The sequence below is a fragment of the Diachasmimorpha longicaudata genome, chromosome 10 (genome assembly GCF_034640455.1).
Source record: "Diachasmimorpha longicaudata isolate KC_UGA_2023 chromosome 10, iyDiaLong2, whole genome shotgun sequence".
NCBI classification, from domain to species: Eukaryota; Metazoa; Arthropoda; class Insecta; order Hymenoptera; family Braconidae; genus Diachasmimorpha; species Diachasmimorpha longicaudata.
The window spans coordinates 6,649,864-6,674,444 of NC_087234.1; the positions used below are offsets into that span (position 1 = coordinate 6,649,864).

General features: G+C 37.8%; 3 protein-coding genes across 22 annotated transcripts in view; 2 read left to right on the forward strand and 1 right to left on the reverse strand.

The window, feature by feature from the left end:
• The window catches only part of Da (daughterless), a 65,916-nt gene extending 65,631 nt beyond the window's left edge, over positions 1 to 285 (reverse strand). Inside the window, exon 1 of one of the 2 annotated variants that reach the window (XM_064128992.1) lies at positions 168 to 285. The gene's annotated coding sequence lies outside the window, so the exon portion shown is untranslated. Of the gene's footprint in view, positions 1 to 81 lie in introns of both variants that reach the window. The other variant, XM_064128991.1, reaches the window with a different exon arrangement.
• A 120-nt stretch (positions 286 to 405) lies between these two features.
• LOC135166599 (chloride intracellular channel Clic) lies at positions 406 to 5,518 on the forward strand. The gene is made up of 4 exons (XM_064129011.1): positions 406 to 687; positions 3,357 to 3,662; positions 3,750 to 4,076; positions 4,147 to 5,518. Exons 1-4 carry the CDS (start codon positions 619 to 621, stop codon positions 4,225 to 4,227), a joined length of 783 nt encoding a protein of 260 aa, XP_063985081.1. The 5' UTR covers positions 406 to 618; the 3' UTR covers positions 4,228 to 5,518.
• Positions 5,519 to 6,141: 623 nt separating this feature from the next.
• LOC135166588 (ephrin type-B receptor 1-B) overlaps positions 6,142 to 24,581 on the forward strand; it is a 52,797-nt gene continuing 34,357 nt past the window's right edge. For 7 of the 19 annotated variants that reach the window (XM_064128963.1, XM_064128961.1, XM_064128965.1 and 4 more), the window contains exons 1-3: positions 6,143 to 7,036; positions 14,434 to 14,497; positions 22,576 to 23,259. In XM_064128963.1, the coding sequence (XP_063985033.1) occupies positions 23,181 to 23,259 (79 nt within the window). In that variant the 5' untranslated portion in view covers positions 6,143 to 7,036; positions 14,434 to 14,497; positions 22,576 to 23,180. Of the gene's footprint in view, positions 7,037 to 14,433; positions 14,498 to 22,575; positions 23,260 to 24,581 lie in introns of all 19 variants that reach the window. The other 12 variants (XM_064128948.1, XM_064128954.1, XM_064128952.1 and 9 more) reach the window with 5 other exon arrangements.

Below are 24,581 nucleotides of genomic sequence, written 5' to 3' on the forward strand. Positions count from 1 at the left end.
AAGGATCTGTCCCTCTCGCATAATAGAATACTTATTTCTAATCATGTTCTAATCGCAATAGAAAATCCGCAATAATATTACCTGTAATATCAGTCTGCGTCACCCAAATAGTAATCGTCAAATTGCCTGGACAGAAAAGTTTCAGAGGGTATCGCCATTTTAATTACCTGTTTTACCACCCGAGAAACGACAATCGCCATCACCGGAATCAGTGGGAACTATATGGAGTCACAAATTCCCGTGATCGGCCTCTTTTTCTCTGTTATCCGTGGTCGTGGGGATATCACTCTTGATACCTGAAGTTTGGCGCACGTGACTTCACGCACCCGCACACATCCATCCACATGCATCACTTGGTGCTGCGTCCCAGTGTCCTACCATCCCGAGCCCCCTCAGTCGCCGGAGGCCCCAGTAATTCGTGAGCCTCTATCACGTTCTGTTCAGTTATCTGAACGCCAAGTATTCGATTTGTAAATTAAATACCACCAAGTGCCTTGTACCCCTCCCCCAATCAGTCCATATCTTACCCACAATTCTTGAAATCTTCACCAGCGTGGAATACAACAGTTCACCAAGATAAAGTTAATTTATCATTCATCCTGTTAAAAAAACGTTGAGATGGCGGATGAAGCACACGAGAACGGTACCAGTAATGGGGACGTTCCAGAAATTGAACTAATAATCAAGGTGAGTTATCAGTAGTCGTTAAACCCGCACCGATCATGAGGTGTCTCCGTCAGCTTGAAGGAAATGGGCGTGGATTCAATAAACTTTTGGCTAATTCTCTGGGTTCTGAAAATTATTGGACATTGTAATGATGTTTACCTTTCTGTAACCATACTTTCCATAAATTATCTTCATCGGGCCGATGAATCATGCCCTCCTGACTCGTCAAATGATGAGGAATACGATATGAACTTTTTTTTTTAATCTCCCTTCCTCTTTCGTGTGACTATTTATTTATTTTTTTCCTCTCCTGAAGCCGCGTTTACAATTCTGCGACATTGCCTATCTCGTCACCGAATTTCCGTCTAATTACAACACCCGGATCTCAAGTTATTGAGGAATTATTGCGTGACCTTTATTATCTATCTTAGAATTCAGACCACACTGAGAGAAATTCGATTGATTACCGATAATAATTGCAATTGCAATTGAATTCAAAAACACATCGTTCATGGAGCTTGCACTCATCATGGAAATAAATTAATATTTCAAGGGCAACGTGATTTTTAAACCTCCTCTTTATTCATCATAAAAATCTATTGAATTTTAATAGATTGAGAATTCATAAAAATAATGGCGAATTTTCAAAAATAAAAAAAATCCGATAAGTTGAATATTGAACTTAAAATTTCAATAAATTAGCAATGTGATTAATGCCAAATGGGTATTTTGCACATCATTTCCTTCTCCTTATTATTCACTTCATAATTATTCTAATTATTATCACTTCTTTCTGTACAACGCACGACCTTTTCTACGGTTCTATTGGAAATCCAAAATGTTCAACAATCATCGTAAAACCCAACCAACTAATAGAGCTATTGTGATCATTTTTTAACTCACATTTAATGACATCGAAGCAAATATTCTAAACGATGATTGAATTCATCTGACGAATGGTACACAAATAGATATATAAATTCTTAAAGCCATCGTTCATTGACTTCAGATTTTTTTTAGTTATCGTTAGGGCAACCAATTAAAAAAATATTATATCGCTTAATTCGATGAGGCAAAATAAAGCTATGATGAATCACTCAAAAGTTGCCATGTTAAAAGCTTTCCTCTTGTGATGACATACATGTGTAGTGAGGTACAGTTATAAACGACCGAATACGCTTGAATTCTGATAGCCAGTGACCCGGTACATTATGCCAGTATGACGCGAGGATTGAATCTCTGAGTTTATACAGCTATGTATGACTCGCAGGTGAAAACACACTCACTTGCTGGGTCATTGTAGCGCTGAACTAAAGATTTTAATCATTGTATCTGTGACTAAGACCGAGATGAGGTCAGGAGACGAGTATTGAAGGAATCCTTGGGCCTGGCCATGATGAAATAAGGCTGGTTTATATAGGATAACTTACAAGAGATGGCAATTGCCTGGTATTCAGCTGTATCGGCTTGAACTTTCCCCGTGTCTTCCTTACACAGAGACATAAGGTGTATGTACACTTGAAATAGAACTGGAACTCTAACGACTTGTCCATTATTGTATATGCTTGCTTTCCCCTTTAGTCCCTTTTTTTCACCGATTTTGTTTTCCTCTTGCAAGTAGGTCGATTCAACTCTCCAAGAACAGTTACTTGCATAGAATGTTGTAGGCCAAGTTCATCTTTACAATACCAATCATGGATAATCGGAGGCCTAAATTGTCATTGGGAGAGTATTCAATTTTCTTGAAATATTTTTCTTGAAGGCTCGGTGGATGTCCCGGTGGCTGATGTTAAGGTCGAGGCTGTGAAAGAAATTGACACTAGAGATCGGAGCAAAGGGAACAGTTCTAATGGTTAAATAGTCATTGGCTCCAATAGAGGCACAGATCGACCCTATTATGTTCCCCGATATTCTTACCACAAGTACATTGCAAACTTGTAATTTACACAATTAGATCATTAAAAAACGTTTATGCAACTTCCTTATTGATAATTGTAATATATCGCGACGGACAGCTAATCAAATAGATGATTGTCACATTGCGAGGCTCATCACTCTTCATGCTGTTTAGCTTTTCCGTGTGTATGATAAAACCAATACATTATTTCGAGATTTATCGATGCGTTTAAAAGTACAGGTGACGCAAGAGATTGGCCTTCATTTGCGTACGGACTTTTCTAAAAATAAAATATGCTCCATACGTATGTGAATTTTTTTAACAATAAGCTCGCATGACGCAGCTTCGTAATTTATGGAATTGGGTTGTGAGATGGTGTTTGGAATTATGTGGTTATTACTCGTTGAGGGAAAACTATCGAGATGGTATTAGTAATTTCACAATACCTCAAATCCATAAATATCTGAGTTCCGCGGAGAAAAACTGGTCATGCCTATTTTTTGCCGCACCGCCGCACAATCATAACTTTCGACCGTTTTTCTTTTTTCTCAATTATTTACGGTAATTTAAACTACCATCAACTCCTCGATCATTAATGCCATTTTATGTCATTATAAAATTGAAAGAATCAACAAACCAATTGGTTTGTAATAATCATGTTGTTTCATAATTTATTATTTTCTAAATACTTGTTCGAATCCACGTACATTATTTTCCCAATTCTCTGCCGAAATCTGTCGCCGATCATTAAATGTAATTAATTTAATCGTTAAATCCCTATGTAATTTTTCAGGCTTCGACGATAGATGGACGACGAAAAGGTGCCTGTCTCTTTTGTCAAGAATACTTCATGGACCTGTACTTGCTCGCTGAACTGAAGACAATTTCCCTGAAAGTTACAACGGTCGACATGCAGAAACCACCGCCAGATTTTCGCACCAATTTCCAAGCAACTCCCCCGCCTATTCTGATCGATAACGGTGACGCCATTCTTGAGAATGAAAAAATCGAAAGACATATAATGAAGAACATACCGGGTGGGCATAATCTCTTCGTTCAAGATAAAGAGGTGGCAACACTCGTGGAGAATCTGTTCACTGTAAGTCCTACTGGTGTTCCAAGAGAGAGGCGATTATAATCATCATCCGATCATTAAGAAGAATTAACCATTTTTTGTTCGTTACAGAAATTGAAACTTCTGCTTGTAAATGCTAAGGACAAAGACAAAGACCCGAAATCATCGTCGTTAATGGCACATCTACGTAAGATTGATGAGCATTTGGGACGCAAGGGAACAAGATTTTTAACTGGCGATACTATGTGCTGTTTTGACTGTGAACTAATGCCTCGTTTGCAGCACATCAGAGTCGCTGGCAAATATTTTGCCGACTTTGAGATACCAGAGACACTGGTGAACTTGTGGAGATACATGCACCACATGTATAGACTAGATGCATTCCTGCAGAGCTGCCCAGCTGATCAGGATATCATTAATCATTATAAATTGCAACAGGTGAGGCTGATTGATTTATCAATCACATAGAAAATGAGATACAATATTTGATAACATTTTGTGATTTCAGAGCATGAAAATGAAGAAACACGAAGAGCTAGAAACACCGACATTCACCACCAGTATCCCCATCGAGATCAACGATGACTAGACCATCCCCCAACTAATTTGAGCGAACGAGAAATTATATCAGAGAAGCTGGGTCTTCTTTTAATCATTGCATCAGTATATGTGGCTTGATGAAGTAACTTAAAAAGTATGTAGTAAGGCAAAAGTATAAACTATCATTAAAAGCAAAAATTAGGGGATGATTCAGTTGAACTATCATTGTTTTGTAATAGCTTCGATGCAGACCAATGCTTCTCATTTTTTAGGCTTTGAAAGAAAATAACAAATAAGTACGCAATTTGGCCACGATACTAGACGTCTTTTGTAGGGGTTTTACAATTGTTAAACCTAGGATGTATTTTCTAAAATAACTTTTGTATATTGAAAAATGTAAGATTTTGAATTTTTACTGCTGAAAATCGAGAGAACAAGCGCGCTCTCTCTCTCCGTTTCTCTAAATGGGGCATAATAAACCACTGAGGGGGGAGTAATTCACAGACATTTTTGATTGCCAATTGACAATCAATGGTGAGAAAATCCTGAAACCTTCAAGTTTTCTCTTTTTCTCCGCTTTATTTTTGTAAAAGAATGATGTTAAGGGCTGGTGAAACGAGAAAAGTTGGGATATCATTTGCAAAAAGAATGAGATATTGGATTTTTTGAGAATTGAAATTAAAAAATATTAAATTAAATTATATTATTTGATGGATCAATTAATATTTGGCTTTCACCATTGATTCTGGACCTTTCATACTTGACACTCCACACTTTTAACAATACACGCATTTCACCAGTCCCGCTATTTTCTTCATCCTATTCAAGAAATTTGAACTTATTAACAAACTTTTGGCATTTTTTCGGCATTTAACTATTATTGTTTCTCCATTATTTTTTGTTTAATTACTTCATTTACCTAGGAATACGTATCACTGCTCTATTAAAAAACAGAATCGGTCAAATGCATTAATTTGAGGTTCATACGAATGTATTTTTCATAACTTGTCTTTATTTGTTGGAACGAAAAGACAATTGGAGGAACTGAACAATTTGCAATTTGAGAATTAAGTTCTCAACTCAACAAATCACACAAATTCCTCCTTTGTTATCGATTGTACTTATGTTAAAACTGAATGCAATCATTTTTGTTAATCATCAATGCAGATTAATGCCTATTTTTCTTTTCGTTTCTATGAACTGAGTATTCTGAAAATCATAGTGAGTCTTTTACGAAAATATAATATACTTGAGACTAGAGCTATTTCTGTATCACTAATTATTATTATTTCACATAACCACTTGGTTTATACACTTCAATAAAAAATGAATCGAAATTATGCGTACCAGTGTTTAGAATGAGATAAGTTTTGTATTATCCTACCCCGCAAGGGTCAAGCCCTGCAAGGGTTACCTTGTGACGATAACGTCTACAGCCAGAACCCTTGGTTTTTCCTTGTGCTTCACTGATTTGGCCCTCACATCAAGTCAAATTTATTTATTTTATTTGATGGAATGAGGGTGCCATTAATTTTCGAAAAACTAGAACAGTGACAAATACAACTCGCATTTTTTTTTTAATAAACCCAGGAGATGATCTCCAAACGCACAATGTCAATCGGCCCTGGTGTGCGCGTGCGTGCGTATTACACTCGAAGTCAGTTGAGCCTCGAAAAATCAATGACCCCATCATCACCGATGTTTGTATCTCTCATTACTTTTTTAATGAAAAAAATCCCCGTCAGTCACCGCCATTTTGGCCCTCGAAGTCAAGGATAATGGCTAGGATTAAAGCCATGATTTCTTGTCTCACCATCCCCCGAAAATGTCTAAAGATAAAGTAGGAATCTCGGATGTGAATAAACCCCACGGGGAAATGCTCACTAGCAGGACTGGTGGGACAGCGTAAACCAGCCGAAATAGCGGTACGGTGAAAACCAGCCGGGCAACCTTAGAGCACTCGCTTGTGCCTGCGAAGGATTGCTCGACTCAGTTCGTGTCCCGACTTGGTGAAGGATGGTTCGTCTGTGATTTCGCTCTCAAATAAACATCGAGTTATCGTGTGTTAATGTACTTAAACAACATTCACATCCCCAAAGACTCTAGATTATTCTAATTCCCCCGATTATATCCGAAATAAAGGACTCCCCGAGCGACTCGAACCCCTTCAATTCCTGGAAATCGTCGTCTCTCGGACGTAAACAAAAACTCCAGACATCCGTGAATTTTCTAGTGACCAAACCAGTCTGTTATTGTGATCATTTACCACATAATATCTGTATGAAAGTTGAGTGTAAGTACAATTAATTCCTTATGCCGATGACTTCTGGACATTATTTCCATTGGCACGAGAAAATGGACCATTAATTTGTCGATTCGTCACTCGCATTATCGTCATTATTCGTCCCTGTATTGCCGTTGTTAGTGGCCACTGGATACATATCACAACGACTTAACATCTTTTAATTTTTCACTGATACTGTACCGGGTCGCCTTTAGTGAACTACACGCGGGGATAAAATGGCGCTTGGCCTCATCCTACGCGCACCTCTATCGACCGTGACAAATTATTCAACAGCAGTGGATGAGACCGATCGGTGGAATTATTAAAGAAATATTTTTTTTGTTTAGTGCCGGGCAAAATTTTGTTGTGTGTCGGGGGGACGGGGGAATGGAAAAAGCATTGTGTACCGAGGAAAATAGGTGAAACATTCTAGTGAGTGAATCTTCAGTGGAAGGAGAATACGAGAGGTGATTTTTGTTGATTCGAGTGTGGGATTCTTGGATTCTTAAATTTTATTTTGGAATACCGGTTCGTACTAGCGATTCATCGGCTCCAGGGATCATCAACTGACGAGGTATGTTATTCAAATATCAATAAAATAGTAGAGATGATGACTGGGGATGTGGGGATGCTTGTCATGTTTGAACTGGCGAGGGGACTGGATTTAGGTGAATTGTTGACAGAAAGAATTGTTTTCCATGTGTTTTGTTTGAATACTAATAATGTTGTAATGCAACAAAAGGTTCAATAACGGTTCATTCTGCTTTCCTCCTCCTTATTTAAGCAGAAAAAACGTTGACCTTTTCAGTCTATAAACATACAGATTCATGGAGATATTATCATTGGGATGAAGTTGTGAATATCAGGAAAAAATATCGAGAGAAAAATATGGTGAATTGGTGGAATGTATGTTATTTGATGCATATTCTAAAATATGTGATTCAATTCAATTCCATTCAGGTCGCACACAATAAATTTTTAGATCATCGGAATGTGATGCAGTCAGGCGACCATTAACGATGTTTTACACCCTTTCCCCCAAAATTTACGTTTTTTTTATTTTTCTGGTGAATTTACGATGGGATTGACGTAAAAAAATATAACGTTTTTGTTTATTGGCCATTATTTAATGATCGCACAGCCACAAAATTTTGTGAGCCACTAAATAACAATAAAACGCAAAAACATTATATTTTTTCCCGTCAATCCGATGGTTAATTTTCCAGGTAAATGGTAAACACGTAAATTTTCCTTAAAGAGCGTCGAACACCCTCGACATTCGACGAAGTAGGGAATAGGGAAGAATGTACCATGGATTCTTCATTAGATCAAATCGCGAGGTTCGTGCTTAGAACCCTCAGCATCAACACATTCCGTATTCCAATCACATATTCCTTATTGTCAATACATTATTATTGTCATTGACGTTATCAAAAAATACTGACAGTCTGTCAAAAAATAATCCCCTTCGTTCCACTACATTTTTCTCTCAGCATAATGGGAATGGATTAGAATCATGATCTCTATTCCGAGATCCCTGCACGCGATCATAATCATACAATTACGATATTATCAGTAAAACGTATCACACTTAATCACCCCCGTTGATCAAGTCGTGCGATTTGTCTCTTTATTGATCATCCACTGTTATTATCTCCGTGATAATTGAGAATATGGTCATTGGAATCAAATAAATTTCCAGATTCCAGTCCTTCGAACTTAATTCCGCTATCGGTAGTTGTACATTTATGTAAAATGGTGCATAAAGTCATATCAACCTGTTTATTGCGTAAATCATTATGAAAATAATGTATAATAGTGAGGGAAAAAATAGAGGGAAACGTGCAAAGAAATCGGACGTGTCAATCAATATGCATGTGTCGTATTTATTCATGGCAGGGTTTGATTAAATACCGACCAATCTTTCTGGATACATAAGTACGAAGGGTGGGGTGGGGGAGACATTGTACCTGGTGTCGACGGTAGAAGGCTGAGAGAAAGGACGGAGCGATTGCTTTGCTAAAGGATAATCTCCGTGAAGGCTCTTGCCATAAACTATATTCTAGTTTGTGAATTCTGAGATCGGCAAAAGGTTCTTTGTAATACCTGTTATACGGCCCTTTTATTCCCTCATACTCGGAGAAATACACAGCGATGATGCTCCCAATCTTCGGAATCATGATTAATTTTCAAGTTTCATGCGCATAAATGCTCTCTTCCTCCCTTTTCTATTCCCCAAACGAGTTTACCGAAGTCACAAAAAAAAAAAAATGTATAAGGAGAGATCGGTTGGCGGTAGTCGATTGTTATCGGTCTCAGTAGACAGTTGTACTAGTGTCAGGTAGGGTGACCAAGTTTTATGACTATGCCGACGGGAAATACGTATAATGTGTTATTTTCCAGGTATACCGATTCCTACAGCCATTTGTCCCCTGTATTTTCGTAGCACGTTTTCCTGTTCTTTCGAGTTTCATAGAAAATCCGGTAAACAAAAAACAGGTAAACGGTTTTTGGGGGTTTTTCGGCTCTTAAGGTTTTGGTTGTTTTGCGGATATTTAACAGCTGGATGGAGGAGAATAAGCCCACTGACACGCAATTTTTGACGATTTTGTCTCATTTTAGAGATCTATTCCTATTCCTATAAAACAGTTCAGAGAAAATATCCGCTTGGATTCTGCTCTTCATTAATTTAACGGTTTATTGTCTTAACACATGAGGAAGCTAAAACATTCATATTTTGCCTCACGATAAATCGTGCGTGTTGAATATTTTTGAAATAAGCGACAAATGATTGTCATGATTTTGTAATTGGTTCAGAACTCGGAAACTCATTTATTTTGAAAGCGATGATCCCGACGCTTATACCAGCAAACAGATGTCACCATAATTTTCTAGTCCCGGAGAACTCACACGTTCGCTCCCAGTCCAAACTTTTCCTCTCACAGTTTGAGAGGAAAAAGAGATAAAAATTGTCCAGAATTAGTTTTTTAACGACCTTTTTTGCCGCCTAAGCCGAAGCAGTGCTGGTCTGTGCTGTAGTTTCTTTTGAAAAAAAAAAAAATGTTGGCTTTGTTTATTCTCATGGGTTGAAGTTTTTAAAACATTCTTTAACAAAGAAGAATTAATTGTTGGTTGGTTGGTGAAGAATATTATGCACAAATGGTAATCAATTAAATTTATAATTTCACCCTCTGAATAATCCTACCGACAGGAAACGAAGCGAGAAGGAGAAAATAAGATTGAAGAGTGAAGAAAAAAAAAAAAAAGTCGAGTGAAAGAAACACAATGAATCTCGAAAACCGGAAAGAGGTTCACTCACTTCCTAAAAAACATTGATCCTCCTCCCTACCGCCCTGAAAATAAAAAACTATAATAATAAAAACATGTCGCCAAGGGAATAATGAAATGGCTAAAAATGGCCCCCAAAATGAGGCATATCGTTATTGGTCAGATTCCCATGAAACTTGAGAAGCGAATGGGATCGTATACCTCATCCTTTTATTTCATTTTTTCTTACAGCGCTATTCTTCTTTTCAAGTCACAAGAGGTAAAAGAGCGTATTTTACCTTTGATGAAAGAAAAGGAAATAATATATAATTTCTAATGAGACCGAAATAATTGGTCATCAAATAATCCTTTTCTTCGCGCCCAAATTTTCAACAAAAAGCTCATTCCTAATTAGTTGACCTTTTATTTCATAAATAAAAATATTTATAGACCATGTGAATTAAAAAAAAAAATCTACGATAGTTCTTATCAGCTCGAAAATAGAGTAGTTTTCGAGATAAGTGGCACGCAGTTATCAAACTTGAGACGATAGGCTGCGAAAATGTTTTCCTAATCAATCAGAGAAGCATTAGAGCCCATATCGGTATCAGGACTTTTTATGATCCCAAAACAGACGAGGCCAAATGGATGGATTCTCAAAATGATGGTGAAGGAATACAGAATACCAAATGCTACTGGATATGGTAGCGCCTGCGTTTGATACGCTCTCGTTATTTCTCCTTTTCTATCGATATAAAAATTTTTTTTGTCTTTTTATACGCAACAAAATTCTTTTTATTGCAACAGAGTCGTAGGTATTTTTTGTGAGTTTATCTGAGCACATACTGTGGTTATATATCCGTCAGTGACTATAGCTTCATCTCTGTATACTGTGTGCAAAGAATCTCGTTTCCTTCGCTTAACGGTCATTCTTCGGCCGCTTGTCGGCGCCCAAGTGAATGCTCTTTCCCTCTCGCTCTTCCTGTCGTTTTTACCTTTCTTCTTGTCGTGCACTGAGAATCCCCGCGAAAAACTTACCGTTAGAACTGGACCTCTTCTTTGTTAGTTTATTTTCTCGTCTTTCACCTCTTGTGTATTCTTCTTCACCGAAGAATACTTCTGTTCAGCCACTGAGACACGACTTATCAGTGAACTTGGATCGTATGGATGAGGTTGAGTTTGAGATTAATCTTGGTTTTTCGATCATAAGCACCAATGCCAGTGAATTTTTTATACTCCAGTAAGATGGAAGATCCGTAGATTATGGCTTGGTATACGATAAAAGAATTCGTTACGTTATGGCTTTGCAATTTGTTGGGAAGAATTTTCACTCCAGAAATCATGATTTGGTCGTGGCCTTCAGACCAAATAACACATAAAATGATGATGGATCAACAATCATATGTGGTGCTTGTGGAAAATTATACGTTGCAGTAGCGCATTTACGGTTGATATAACGCGTTTTTTTTTTATCATCAGACAAACGAAACTCATTTCTTGAAACAACGAATCAAGGGTTGAGACACCACTTTGTTGCAATTCTAACAGACTATTTGGTCGTTGTGATGACAGTGTCGTGATTAGTATCGGCTGTTACATTTTTAAAGGGGAAAAATTTTCTTTTGAATTTAACGGATGGAGTTTACTGTAAAAATAATGGATTTACACACCCCATATCAGTTTGGCTGATACTCATAACGGGAGCCGAAAACAGCACCTTGGGAAGATTGAATGGTCACAAGACCGTTTCAATCTGTACCCCAACATAATTGTGTAAAGCCAGGACATTTCAGTACTTTTAGTTTCTGCTTCTGAAACTGACTGAAATCACCGTCGTATCGGGGCGGCTACATTAGCCTTTGTAGATAGTGCTAAGTGCCTCTGGATATTTCAGTCTTCCCCCTTCCTTTTTTGAAATGCCATACTGGTGTCCAACCAGTTTCCCTTGTATCTTTATTCTTTCTGCCGTCAGGAGTCCGTCACCTTTCTAGACCTCTATTTCATTGAGATTTTTTAAATTTTTTTTTATCAATTCCTTTTCTGGGCGACATAGCTCTCTGGCACGCGTGAACCTTCTCTTCACATCGACATCATGTCACAACTCTTCACGGGTACTTCTCAATTAGTTGAATAGTCTGAGCATGTCTTTCCTGAATTTTTTTATTTTAATAAAATGAGTCATTACCTGGTACGGTCGCAACTCATCAAGGAAATGGAACGAATAGTGCATTAATTGTCTTCTTTTTCTCGGTGTTTTTTTTTATCGTTACAGCTGTGGATATGGTTCATAGTGGAATTGCGAAGAGAAAATGAGAACATTAAATGAATCAGGTAGGATCGAAGGAGGGAAAGGGACAATGGAAATCCATTAGACCGTCGTAATTACGAATGGTAATGTTTGAATATTTCAATGTAAAAAATTATATCGCAAAAACTCACGTTTCCTTTCACGTAGACTAGATTATGATATTAATTAGAATTATTTAGCTTGTTAATAAAGTTGTAGATATCAGTTAAGGGCCTCGGTTAAGTTTATAATCACTCTGATAGATATCAACCTATCATGTTTCTTGATAACCCGAAGTCTAGTCCGTCCTTGTGACCGGCCTATTCTGATAACTATTTAAAAATGAGTTGTGAAATTCTGTGTTTATGCAAATCGTATGAATGAAGTCCTTATACTGAATTAGATACGAATATTCGTATCCAATTATGATCGACATTGGAATGCCATATTATCGTGCCTAATAAGAACAACTTTAATCGACTTCTGGCGTTGAATGTTTGATACTTTAAATTGGGTTTACTATTTCACTGATAGAACGGATTAGTTTTGTGCTGACGAACCGAGTTCATCCATCGAAGAATATTCCAATGTAAATTGTTACAGCGGTGATTTCATTGAACTGATTGAATTTTTATAAACATTTTACTAATCCACATCCCTTGCAAATGGCACCTTGGGCAGCCCGTGATGATATCAGAGATCCAAGAGAAGTTGTGGATGAGATGCGAAAGCGAAAAAGGAGAAGAGTAAGAAAAAGCAATTGAGACGTTGCTCCCCACACATGAAAGTGCACTTCAGGGTTGGTTACAACCTGGGCTTTTAGAACTTGAAGGGTACCACGAGTGTAACAAGTCTAGTGGAGTATCTGGGGGATGGAAAGTAGAAAGGTGGATTGAGACGACGAAATTTAAAAAATAGAGAAAATTCAGGAGGTAGATAACTTCGCGGAGGTTAACTGAAAACGTCAAAGGAGGGATTATAGATGTAACAACCCTCACGAGGGGGAAATCACTTTCTCGAATGATGCTGATACCTTGGGAAGTTCATGTGGGTTTCTCAACGCCAGACAGACACTAGTGTACTCACAGAAAGTCAATTTCATCAGGAGTCTTTTTATTTGCACTCTCTCTTCGTGGGAGGTATTGTTTGATATTTTGTAAGCTGCAGATCCCCCACAAAAAACCCTTGGAAAAAAGTGACTGAAAATAAATGGAAGAAAAAATATGCAAACATAATTGGTAGATGAATATTCTGCCGACTTTTTATTTATAAAAAATAGTTTTTCCCAGAGAAAAGCACCAGATGCAGAGACTCTCTTGGGGAGGGTGAAGAACAAATATTGAAAAAAATCCAGAAGGTCAATAAGCTCCAAACTTTTGGTTATCACTAGCCAAATCCCATTGTCTCTATCTGTCTTTTTCAATTGGAATTGAATTTTTAAATGTTTGAGACCTTCAGAGTACTCAATCGCCCTCCTAATTTATTTTTTTCCCATCTTTCCCAGTGGAGCGTGTACACCCATCTCTGTTTGCCTCCCGCTTTTCTCCACAAGGCGTTAGGACGCTGACTTAGTTCTTCCTGAAGCGATGGAAGATCACGCTTCTTTAGTCTCTTCTTCATTCCATCAGTCCTCCTTTCTTTCCTCTCTTCCATTCGTAATTGGCGTGACACGCTCACGATGGCCGAGCTGAGAAACCGCAACCGGTGGTTCATGTTTTTTTTTTTTTTAATCTTCTTCTCCATTATTTCGTCTCACTTTCATCGCACAATTCTTTCATCTCTTTTTCTCTCTCTCACCGATAACCACAGTCTAGTGCGACAACAATGCACTGCACTGAGTACATCGAACTTTCAAAGTTGGAGGAATTGGTTTTTGAGTCGTAAAACCGCTTCGTCGAATCGACGCGACGACAATGCTGTTGACGCGGGTCTGTTTTTTTTTTTTTTTTTTTTTCAAACGAATGGTAGAGCTCGTCGTGGCCCTTTGAGGAACCGAAAATATCTTGAGTCAGAAATATATAACAAAGTTTATCATGTAGGGAAAAACCTGGCATTTTTTTATATTTCTATAGTCCCTTATGATAATCCCACCAGGTTGATTTATTCTCACCGTTGTAACAACCCGTATTCTAACTATAAGGCCCTTATAATGAGGGACATGCGCCATTGCGTATTGCGCATAAGGGTTAAGAGAGCCAGCGCATGCGCATGAGTTAGTGAGCATCTCCATTGTTTGCCCTTTCGATAGCTCTCGATAAGGCAGTGGATGGCCTGTGGTTAAATTATAAGAAACCAGTGGGCGATTGAAGGGTGTACGGGGGAAGGGGGGGGGTGATATAAGAAATGAGTGGTATTACAAGATCTGTAGTCTTTCCTTGCCATAAAATTTCTAACGATCTTGTAATTTTTGATTTCAGAAATATTACGATGACCGGAAGACTATCACAGCTCAGGCTTTAATTATTCGAAATTTGTTGAAAGGTTAGTTGGTTATTTTTTTTTTCAATCATTCACTTGATATGAATAATTCTTGTTGAAAGCGATCAAGTAGTCTGGAATAACATAAACAATGATACATCAGGGCCGTTGGTCATTTCTCAAGTGATATTTCTTTCATCTCGATAAGTATCGGATGTCTTCATGACTGAAGGCCGACGGAAACCACATGCGATGTCTCTCACCTTCTCCCTGAATTGAATTTATATAATAATCGTATTAAAAAATTCCCAGTCGCATGTTTAATATTTCTCAAGAGTGACACTCTGATAACACTGGTTTGTCATCATTGTCGTGTTTTATGACGTTTCCTTCTAGTTATATCCACGGAAGGATCATTTTCAAATTGCCATGTCTGGAAATGCAGCCTCTGTAATACATAGTACATGAGGTCGAGGTTCTTTATAAAAAAAAAAACATTCAACATGTACCCTATTTCGGCTACCGCTGAATAACCCTTGTATGAGCCAAAGCATACTGTCTACCGGGATGTATCATTATCCCTTATTACTCTCGTATTAAATCATACGTTAGTATCGTGTACGTATTTTACGTGTATAGTCAAAACGTCTCCGGTGATCCTTTCAATTCACTGGATGTACATCTGAAAAGACCGTGGAGTCATGGGAATGGAAAGTATGTGAAATGGAACTCTCGATATTATTGAATAACCTCAATGTATTTTGTCATCTGTCCCCTGACCACAAATTCACATCACTCCTTGCCTTGATTCTCACATCTGTTATTGAGAGGGTTCGAATATGTGACAGGATGAAGGACGAATTGAATATTATTTTTTTTACGACTTGACTTGTTTTGCTCGCTATCCGTGACCCTCAATGTTTTGGTGGAGATGTTACACTTGGGAGGGTAATTTTTGTGATAAAACTAATATTTGTCTCTTGTTTCGCCCCTGAAATTCGAATTTTTGTCGACAATTTATTTCCGTGTAGATTTTTATGATGCGGGTAGATTAATTTTATTCAATTTCCCTGTCCCATTTTGGATACTTACCACCTGTCTCAGGGTAAAAAACCTATAGTTAATGTCGGAACCGAGAAGTCAGTCCTTTTTAATGTGCCATCATTGTTACGAAATAAACATATGTATCCCGCCACTTTCAACAATAATACAATATTCCAATCGCCGACGATGTATAACCTACATATATTGGTTGTGCCTCGTTAACCTCGGCCTTGTCGTGCATCCTCTTTACAATGCATTGTACCCTTTGATATGGCTATTAAATGATAGTAATTATGGCTAGCACTTGATTACCATAATCAAACTGCCATTATCGAGTGTCATTTCCAACTTTTTTTTTTCACTTGCTGTACTTTTCATTAGTTGGTATAATCAACCATTATTGTTATTTGAAAAAATTGTTGCGGATATGCATTAACTGTGTCGTGAGGTGTCTTAGAGACCTAATGTCATAAATAATCCGTTGATGGGTACAATAATTGTACTCTCGACTCATTTTTATTTGATTGCATTCATTGTAAGTGGCTGAGTTTTGAGATCATCTCAGTCAAATCTTTCGCCTTTGAAGGAACAACATTTATTCTAATATTTTATCCATTTGGCAGTTGTTCATGTATGGGCCTGTACAATTCGCGAATAATTTATCAGTTATTGTTTCATTGAAAATATTTATTTTCGAATATTGAAACACCTCCTAATCTTCGAATTTGAGGATAACGTAGTTGACAAGCTCTTAACGGTTTGTCAACTTTTAGATCTAAGAGTGTCAACGCTCAAGATCAGCTGAGCGATGAAGACTCCCTTGGAGTCCGCTGTCATCAGTGTGCACCCTTCTCACCGTGAAACTCATCAAGAATCCATTAGGAAGTGTTTTCTGAATTCCGAAATGTATAAATAAGTTGGAAAAGCTCTTGGTTCTCGGCTCATTTCATTCACTTAACGATTCGTGTTGAGGATTCGGATGTTATCGGTGTTGGTAGGGTCACCTGTTTCAATGCACATAATAATTCTTGTGAATTGAGACACAACGGGTGATTAAATATTTCGAAAATTTATTTAAATGTGGAATTTATCAAGCTCTCACAGACCAAGTGGTCATTTCAGAGACCAGTGGATAACTAACTGGGGTTGGGTACTACTAACGATGTTGAATTCATGCATAAAATATTGACAATGGTATTTTCATGTCAATTAAACTCAAACTCATGTCAATTTAAGTAAAAAGCTGGTGAAATAGAGAAAGAATAGTTGTTACTGGAGGCGAAACAATGATGAACGAACCGGGTGTACTGAGAATCGCGTGACAGATCAGCGATGATCTCCTGGTGTGGTGAAGTCGGCCATTAGCTTATCATTGGGTCTCTCATGCATTCTCAGGTGGTTGTTTGGTAAAAGTTGGCTGAAGGAAAACAGCTAAACAGGCTAAAGCGGGAGGAAATGAAAGGAGGGATTCCTTCATCGAATAGTAGCTGTTGTACAAACCACGTTCACCAGAAAATAGGTGGCATTCTCAGTCATTTAACTTGTTCAGTTTATCTTAACGGCAAAATGGAATTTTGTTCTCAATTTGAAAATCATTCTTAATCGGAGAAGATAGAATTTGATATGATGAAGTTAATGTTGGAAATCGGCAGGGTCATCTTACAATTGCTTCCACCGTTGTAAAATTGAGAAGAGATACGATGAAATGTTCGTCAATTAAATTATTCAAGTTTTTTTTTTACTCAATCAATATCAATTAAGAGAGAAAAAAAATATTCTGACATTAAGCAGTCTTTACTTGTAATCTTTAAGGTCAACTCAACAATATTTCCTTTGAATCAGATATAAATGGTAATGGGACTAGTGATAAATACATGCGATGCATATCTCATTCACAGTAAATCAATCATAATTTTGCGATGGTCAATAATGTTTGCGATCAACAATATTCTCCCTCAAAATGAGTTTAACCTTTTACTACTTCGACTTAATAATGGCGTAATATTGCTTCATAATCGATTGAATAATTTTTTATTCAACCCACTCAATTGAAACAAATGATCTCATTCTCGCAGATTTCCATTATTACGTTTGATTGAAATATTTCGTAAATGACTAAAAATCAGTTGTCAGTTTATTCGAATAATCTGACAAATGATTATTCATTATTTTAAAAAAATTCAATTCCTTTGCACATGTAGACACGTCTCCACGCTGGCTGTCGGTTACATTTTCATCATATGTACTTGCTATAGCTCTATTGCTAGAGAGGTCACGTGTATGGATCAGTCCCCGTCGGGTTGTGTGTTTGCGGTACTTTCACTAGTAGGAATTATGTTGTGAAATAAACCAGCCCAGACTTCACCTGTACAAGAAAAGAAAATGAGGGGCTTTTTTGCGTATTCGTGTGGGTGCCAGTATCTGTGCATACTGGTGCGTATGCTCAGAGTGGATGTTGAATTCAGACTGTGGCTAGACGAGTCGCAGTGAAATTCATTTTCAAAACTTGAGGACTGAGGGTCTGACATTTACAAGTGGATTTTTTTTTTTTATTATACCAGGATAATGATGGAATAATTAATGGGTAAATCCTTGAACTGAAGATGGATTCGTTCAGGCTTTAACATTTCCATTCTAATTATTTATAGTCTTGAGAGCAGTTGTAATAAATCGAGGGATTCGATTAAAAATCAGTAGAATCACAAGTTAAATTCAATAAAAAATACATAATACGCAAATATGGACGGAAAAAAAATGAATAACTGAGGTGAATCAATTCATCAAGTGTTAAAGACCCGAGAAATTCACTGATATAAAAAATTCAATTATTTTTTAATAATTGAATACTAAAAGCATTATTCTCTCATGCTAAAGTGGTCTCCGACTCGGGTCATTCTGCTGGCTTTGCCTGTTGTTATCACTCCACCCAGATTCACCCTGCGGTGTGTCGTAAGCAAATTTCAGCCGGGGTATTTAACATCAATGACCGTCAAATTTAGTTTTAGCCTGTCCTATCTGCCTGCCGCACCCACACCAACCAGGATAAACACTCGCTTTTATACAGTTATGCAGTGGTTGTTGAAGAGAGGCGGTAGCATCAGGTATATCTTTTTGGCCGGTACTCGGTGAGATAGCCATCATTATTGTGAAACTTACTACCTGTACTCATCCGTAAGGACGTATTACTAATCGTGATCCGTACGTGACGTGAGAAGAGGATAATTTTGTGGTGGTTATTGAGGAGTTTGGAGAATTCATCATACCAAGGCCATGGGGTAGACTGTAGCCGGTGGTATAGTAACCGAAAATATTAGTTTTGTCAAGGGTATTTTATTTGAAAGCCAGCCATCATTCTCTGCAAATATTGGCTATCTCTTCTTTACTTATGTTTTATCGCGAGAATTAGGACTGTCGTAAAATACTTGGTATTTAAATTGATGGAACGATAACAAGACTAGGTGCCGTTAAATTATTAAATTTTTAATTAATTTCAAAAGGAAAAGGGTATAAATATATTTAAAATATTTCATTTTTTTTTCATTGCCATTTTGGAATTACCTGCTTCTTACTTCGAGGCAATGGTGCAGAAAAAATTGCTCAACACTTTGTCACCGGTGACATACGGTATTTCATTCCACTAGATAAGTAGTACGAAATTTAATCTTATACAACATTACGATGTAAATGGGCTCATTGATACATCAGATCGAGTCTAATATTTAACATCATTGTTGGTAAAATACCTTGCACGTGCATAATTATCGAGATTAAATAATCGTATTCTTATGCAAAAAACCTGACGTAGAGTGAGAGCGATTGAAATTTTTTAACGCACAAATTCCGGTTCGATCCTATTTCACTGTGCATTCAATATAATTCGTCACGTGCTGTACGTATATGGACGCACAATTCTGCGTAATGTCACAGGGGCTATAACACGGTAATACCATTTACCCGGCAACGACGGCGACTGTTTCAACTGAGAGCCCGATACTTAGAGAGAAAGAGTTTTATCATTCCTCCATTGGAATAAAGAAATGTTTCACTTCACTAAGTGCTTTGTTTATTCGTATAAGTGAATGAAAAATGTTTGAAGTATTTCAATGAGTTCAAGTTGCCATATAGGTGAGATTGGAATGGAAAAACCTTGAGTGCAACAAAATTCAATATTGCCGAGAATAATATATTTTTTTTTTTCAAGTGATTGACTTGAGAGAAAAGGGGAATTATTTCGCCAAGACTTGACATTGAGATTAATCAAGCCGAAAAATTGAAAGTCAACAATTGATTGACGATTTTTTTTCTATCGATCAATTTGATTTGAAGAATGAAAACGCGTTCATTTATTTGACGTTGAAAATTGTTGAAATGCAATGAAGAGTGCATGAATCCACGGAATTATGACCCTCTGAGACAAATTCTATTTCTGGTAAATTTAAGATGTTCGTCTCGTGAATTTATTTTAATGCCACAATTTTATGGCAAGACTGGGATATCCCCCGGTGTCTCACTCTGATCATTTCAGGCGTGTAAATCCATCGAAGAAACCAGTGAAAAGTCGAGGTGTTTTTTTTTTCTTCTCTCATCTTCTTTTGTGAAAGAAGATGGAAGGTAGAGAGGAAACAAATTTCATACTCGGGACGAATTATTAGCCCCGAAGATCACCGCCGCCCACGCAGGAAACATAGTTTATAACTATCTTTTTTTTTTTCCTTTTCTCTTTTGATGTTTCTCATCAACTATACTATCGCCCTCGTAGAAAAACCCGTGGAGCTTGAGACGGCCACGAGGCACATTCTATTTTCGATAAATTTAAAGCCATGTTCGTTGAAATTTATTTTACCGGTGTACAGAGTCTGGGGGAAAGAAATGCCCAAAATTATATGAATGCAAATTGCTCCGCATTTATTTTTCCTTTTTGCAATAGGCAATATAAATTGTCTACTCAAAGTGGATTTGCGGGGGACGTTATGTTTTTACTCTGGACATTGAGAATTGTGTTTCCTTATTTACTGAAGACAAAATCCTGTATTTTCTTCATCGCACTATTTCCCCTCATTATCTTCCATCCAGTTTCACTAATTTAAAAAATTCAGGAAGACGATATTTCCACTTTTTTTTGCCGTCATGATAATTAGAAATTGCCCACTCGTGTTACCTGAAGAAGAGGGTAGGAAAATCGTAAGGAATAGAGATAAAAAAAAATGGAGAAGTGTTCCCCAAAGGAGAGCTCCTTCCAAATTTTTCACAAGTGCCCTGGAGCAATGTGAAGTGTTGTAGAAGTGGGTCCATGGCATACAAAAAAATTTCTGCAAGCTCGTACAGTTGCAAAGAGGAGGTCTTTGCCCGCTGAAGAAGGTGCCCAAACCCGCCCTTCACCCAACCAATACTCCCTTTTTTCCCCCATCCTTCTTTTCTCTTTGCGCCTCATCCTACAGTTCTCTTTACCTTCAGCTGAACGAAGAAGGAACCAAGAGCCCTCACTTGACGCTAAAAAAAAAGGAAAAGAAATCCTGTCCCGTCAAGGGAATTTCCTCTTTCCGCGTATGTTGTTTGTCTTGCTCACGTTGAGATACCAATGTTTTCGGCAATTGCTACCCCACGAGAAAAAAAAAAGAAAGAAGTAAGGAGAGAGAAAAAACAACCGAAAGAAAGTGGTCTCGTCCTGAGTGAAAAGAGGCACTACCCACATTTTCAACTCGTCTGAGATTCTCGAAAAGAGAAGTGGCGGCTCTGACTTGTAGCAATGACGAAGAAAGGTACGGAAATGGAGGTGAATGGGTGGGGATGGTGGGGAGGACTTCTTAAATTTTTCACGATTCCACTCGTGTAGTTAAAGCAACACAGAGGAAGAAAGTTCAACACTAGCAGCACTCCTTTTCAACCATCTTTCCTAAAATCCGCAATTTCGGGGATGCATCTTCAGATTGCTTCCGTAGTCTTGAAGGGTTAAATAAAGAAGCCAGTGGGAGCTAGTCCAGATCCAAGTAGAGCATTACATGCAATGCCAAATTCATTTTTCTTCGTATATAATTTTATTTTTATCAGAATGACCGTGAACAATCACCTCCAATCAAATCGAAAATTGACGACTGTCTAGACTTCGAAATGAGAAAAGAGAAACTTGCTTTTGGCGAGAGTGTCGAACCACTCATGAACACGATTGGGAAATTCTATCTATTGATTTATACTCCACCATAAACCCCAAGTGATTAATTACGCTAAGATGAAATTTAATCTATATCATAATTAAAATCAAAATTCTTCGTATCACCTAAATATTTCGTCACCTTTGACTCGTCTAGTAAGAATACACACGGTGTAAATTCCCTGGAGTGTGCGCAACACTCTGGGAGAAAGACACGGTCAAATAGTAGTGAATAAAGAAAAAGAAGGTGCAACGAAAATACTGAAGAATAAGTGAGACAGAACAAGCTAGGATACAGTTGGGGCGTCAGAAGAGGAGAAGGGTGTGAATGCGTCGTATTGATCCTGAGATTCAACCCCTTTTGGACGCTTCCACCAACGCCTCGCTATGATCCCCCCCCCCCCAGCCACCCCCTCTACATCTCCCTTTGGTCTCTCTTCCTCTTTCGCAGCCCTCTTTTTCCCTCTTTTCTTTGGCTCATGAACAGCGTCAAACTTTTAATGCCTCATCTCCCCTTCTCCCCCACCCCATATTCCTCCATGCTTCTCACCTGTCTCTTCTACCTCTCATAATGGCTGATGCCAGCCGATCATCATTTGGCCAGAGAAAAATTCAGAGATGTTGGTGTAACCTTGCCCTTGAATTATAGGGACAAAATTGGGAGACCACAACCACTTAATGGTGTGGAATAATTCAGCAGATGATACTTAACCGTTCAATCTTTTTTGTCCAATCGATGGGGAAATTGGAATTATCGAGGTTGATGGAACATTTGTCAGGGTTTGGCGATGCTGAGCCTTGATTTTTGTCCAGTCATTGGAACTTTCGAACACCTGTTGAAAAATTATTCAAACAATTTTTTTACTTATTTTTTTCATAAAAATTCCTTAATTACTGCTGTGTCTTGATGCTTGAATTAATATTTTTGTGTTTTTAAATAATTTTTCAGACTTCATCGGTTCTCCAAAGAGGAAGAGTGAACTAAAATCAGCGCAGAAGTCGCCGATAAATGGCAAATAATAGGAGAGGAAGAGGAATGTCGGCCGCTATTGGAGTTTAAAAAGATTGCTCATGTGAAAAGAGTTGACAGAAAGAAACCGGATAAGAGAAAGAGGATGCGACGGATCACGTTTCGTTAATCAAAAAAACCCAAGAATCTTCGAAAGGTCCAGCTCGTTTCTCAAAGTCCCGTAGAGTCCGAATTCGTTGGCCGTTTGAGTGTGTTTTTTTTTGTGTTCTATTAGTGCTCAATATTTTATTAAATTTACTATATGCGGGTGGTAGATGCTCGTGGACTTGAAAAAGCAGCCGTTGTACCTAGGTACATGGCCAGTGGACCAACTGACTGGGGGTATATAAAGGTGTTTCAAACAGTGTTGAGGTACTGCTGAAGCAGCAGCTGAAGTGGACGATGAGGAGGTATGAGTAAAGCCCGTTGATCCATCAGAAGGACCAGCGGGGGGAAGAAGACCCAATTTTATCCACTGGTCTTCCTCTAACATTTGGAATTTCCGAAAGTTGTGGCTTCAATCCTGTTAAATAGCTGGGAATAATATGGCGGGGTGGAGAGTCATCGTAACTTGTGTTACTGCCATTGTTGCTGCACTTATCACTTGTTTAAAAGCTGAACAAGGTAAATAACATATTTTTTTATCACTGCATGATGCACTAGGTACACTAGGTAGAAGTAGAAACTGTTGCTCAAGTTTTAATGCTTACAACCGATGACAAATGACAACTCGACTGTCATTCTCAGCCTCCAGAGTTTCATTGAAAGAAGATTGATGCATCATGAATGAGGAACCGTTTTTATTTCTCTGACTATTAATCTCAATTCATCCTCTTTCAATTATGAGGGGAGTATGAGTTCAAGAATTTTTCGAGGCTTAAAAAAATTGTCCTGTACCATTTTTCCAAAGTAAATGGAAATAATTTAAATGTAACTCCTTTTTATTGGTCTTTTGCTTAAAGTTTCATACCCAAAGACTTTTATGAGTGATAGGTGGATTTTAGCTGTCCCCCGTTACCGGGAAAGAAAACTGATGTGTCAAGAGTGATGAATTATTTCCGAATTTTGGTGGCTATTAATCTCGCTGGAACCTCTTGGGGGGGGAAAATAGGCTAAAGTGGGGCTTTTGCAGTTCACTTCATTTCCTGATATCTTCATTTATAAACAGATATTGAGATTTTAAGCCAATGACAAACGTTCCACTTTTCCCCCCATCGTTCCCATGTTTGTTACCTCTAGTCAGGGTTTTTAATTGGACGTTGGGGCTCACAGACCCCGATGATTGGATTTTTTTTTCAAGGGATTATAATTTCAGAAGTTGTTGTTGCTCTAGTAGAGTTGTTGGGCGGTAACATTTCGAAGGGGAAGCACTGCTACGAATCTGAGTGGCCTAATCTATTCTACTCCCCTTTTCGGGAAATAAAAGAAAGTAGATTGATGTTTTCCCATGTTTGTGGATAAATTCATGAGCAATTCATCTTTATTTTATTGATTCCTCGGTTGAAATATAAATAAATGCGTTTCTTCGATTAACTTTGAAAATATTATTGTCACTTTCTCAAAGTTGAAAATTTCTGGATTTTCGCATAATTGTCATCGTAAATTTGGCGACAAGAGTTGTTCAATAACGATAACAGTGGGATAAATGATGAGAGCAAGGCACTAAATTTGTCTTAATGCAGGAGGTTTCACGTATCAGAACCATATTTGTCGTACCATAAATTATCCCTCTCGAGAGCTTGTCATTTTCATTTTGAGATTATTGAAAACCTGAAATGGACAGGTATCCATGAAAACTTGAGTACATACAATGTGTCAACGTGGAGTAAAAAAAAAGTTAAATGAAACAGGATTAAGCAGAAATTTACCTCAATTTATCTAATGCACTCTATTTTAGACCAGAATGGTTTGTCCGTACTAGGAAATACTGGGTAGGATACGTGACC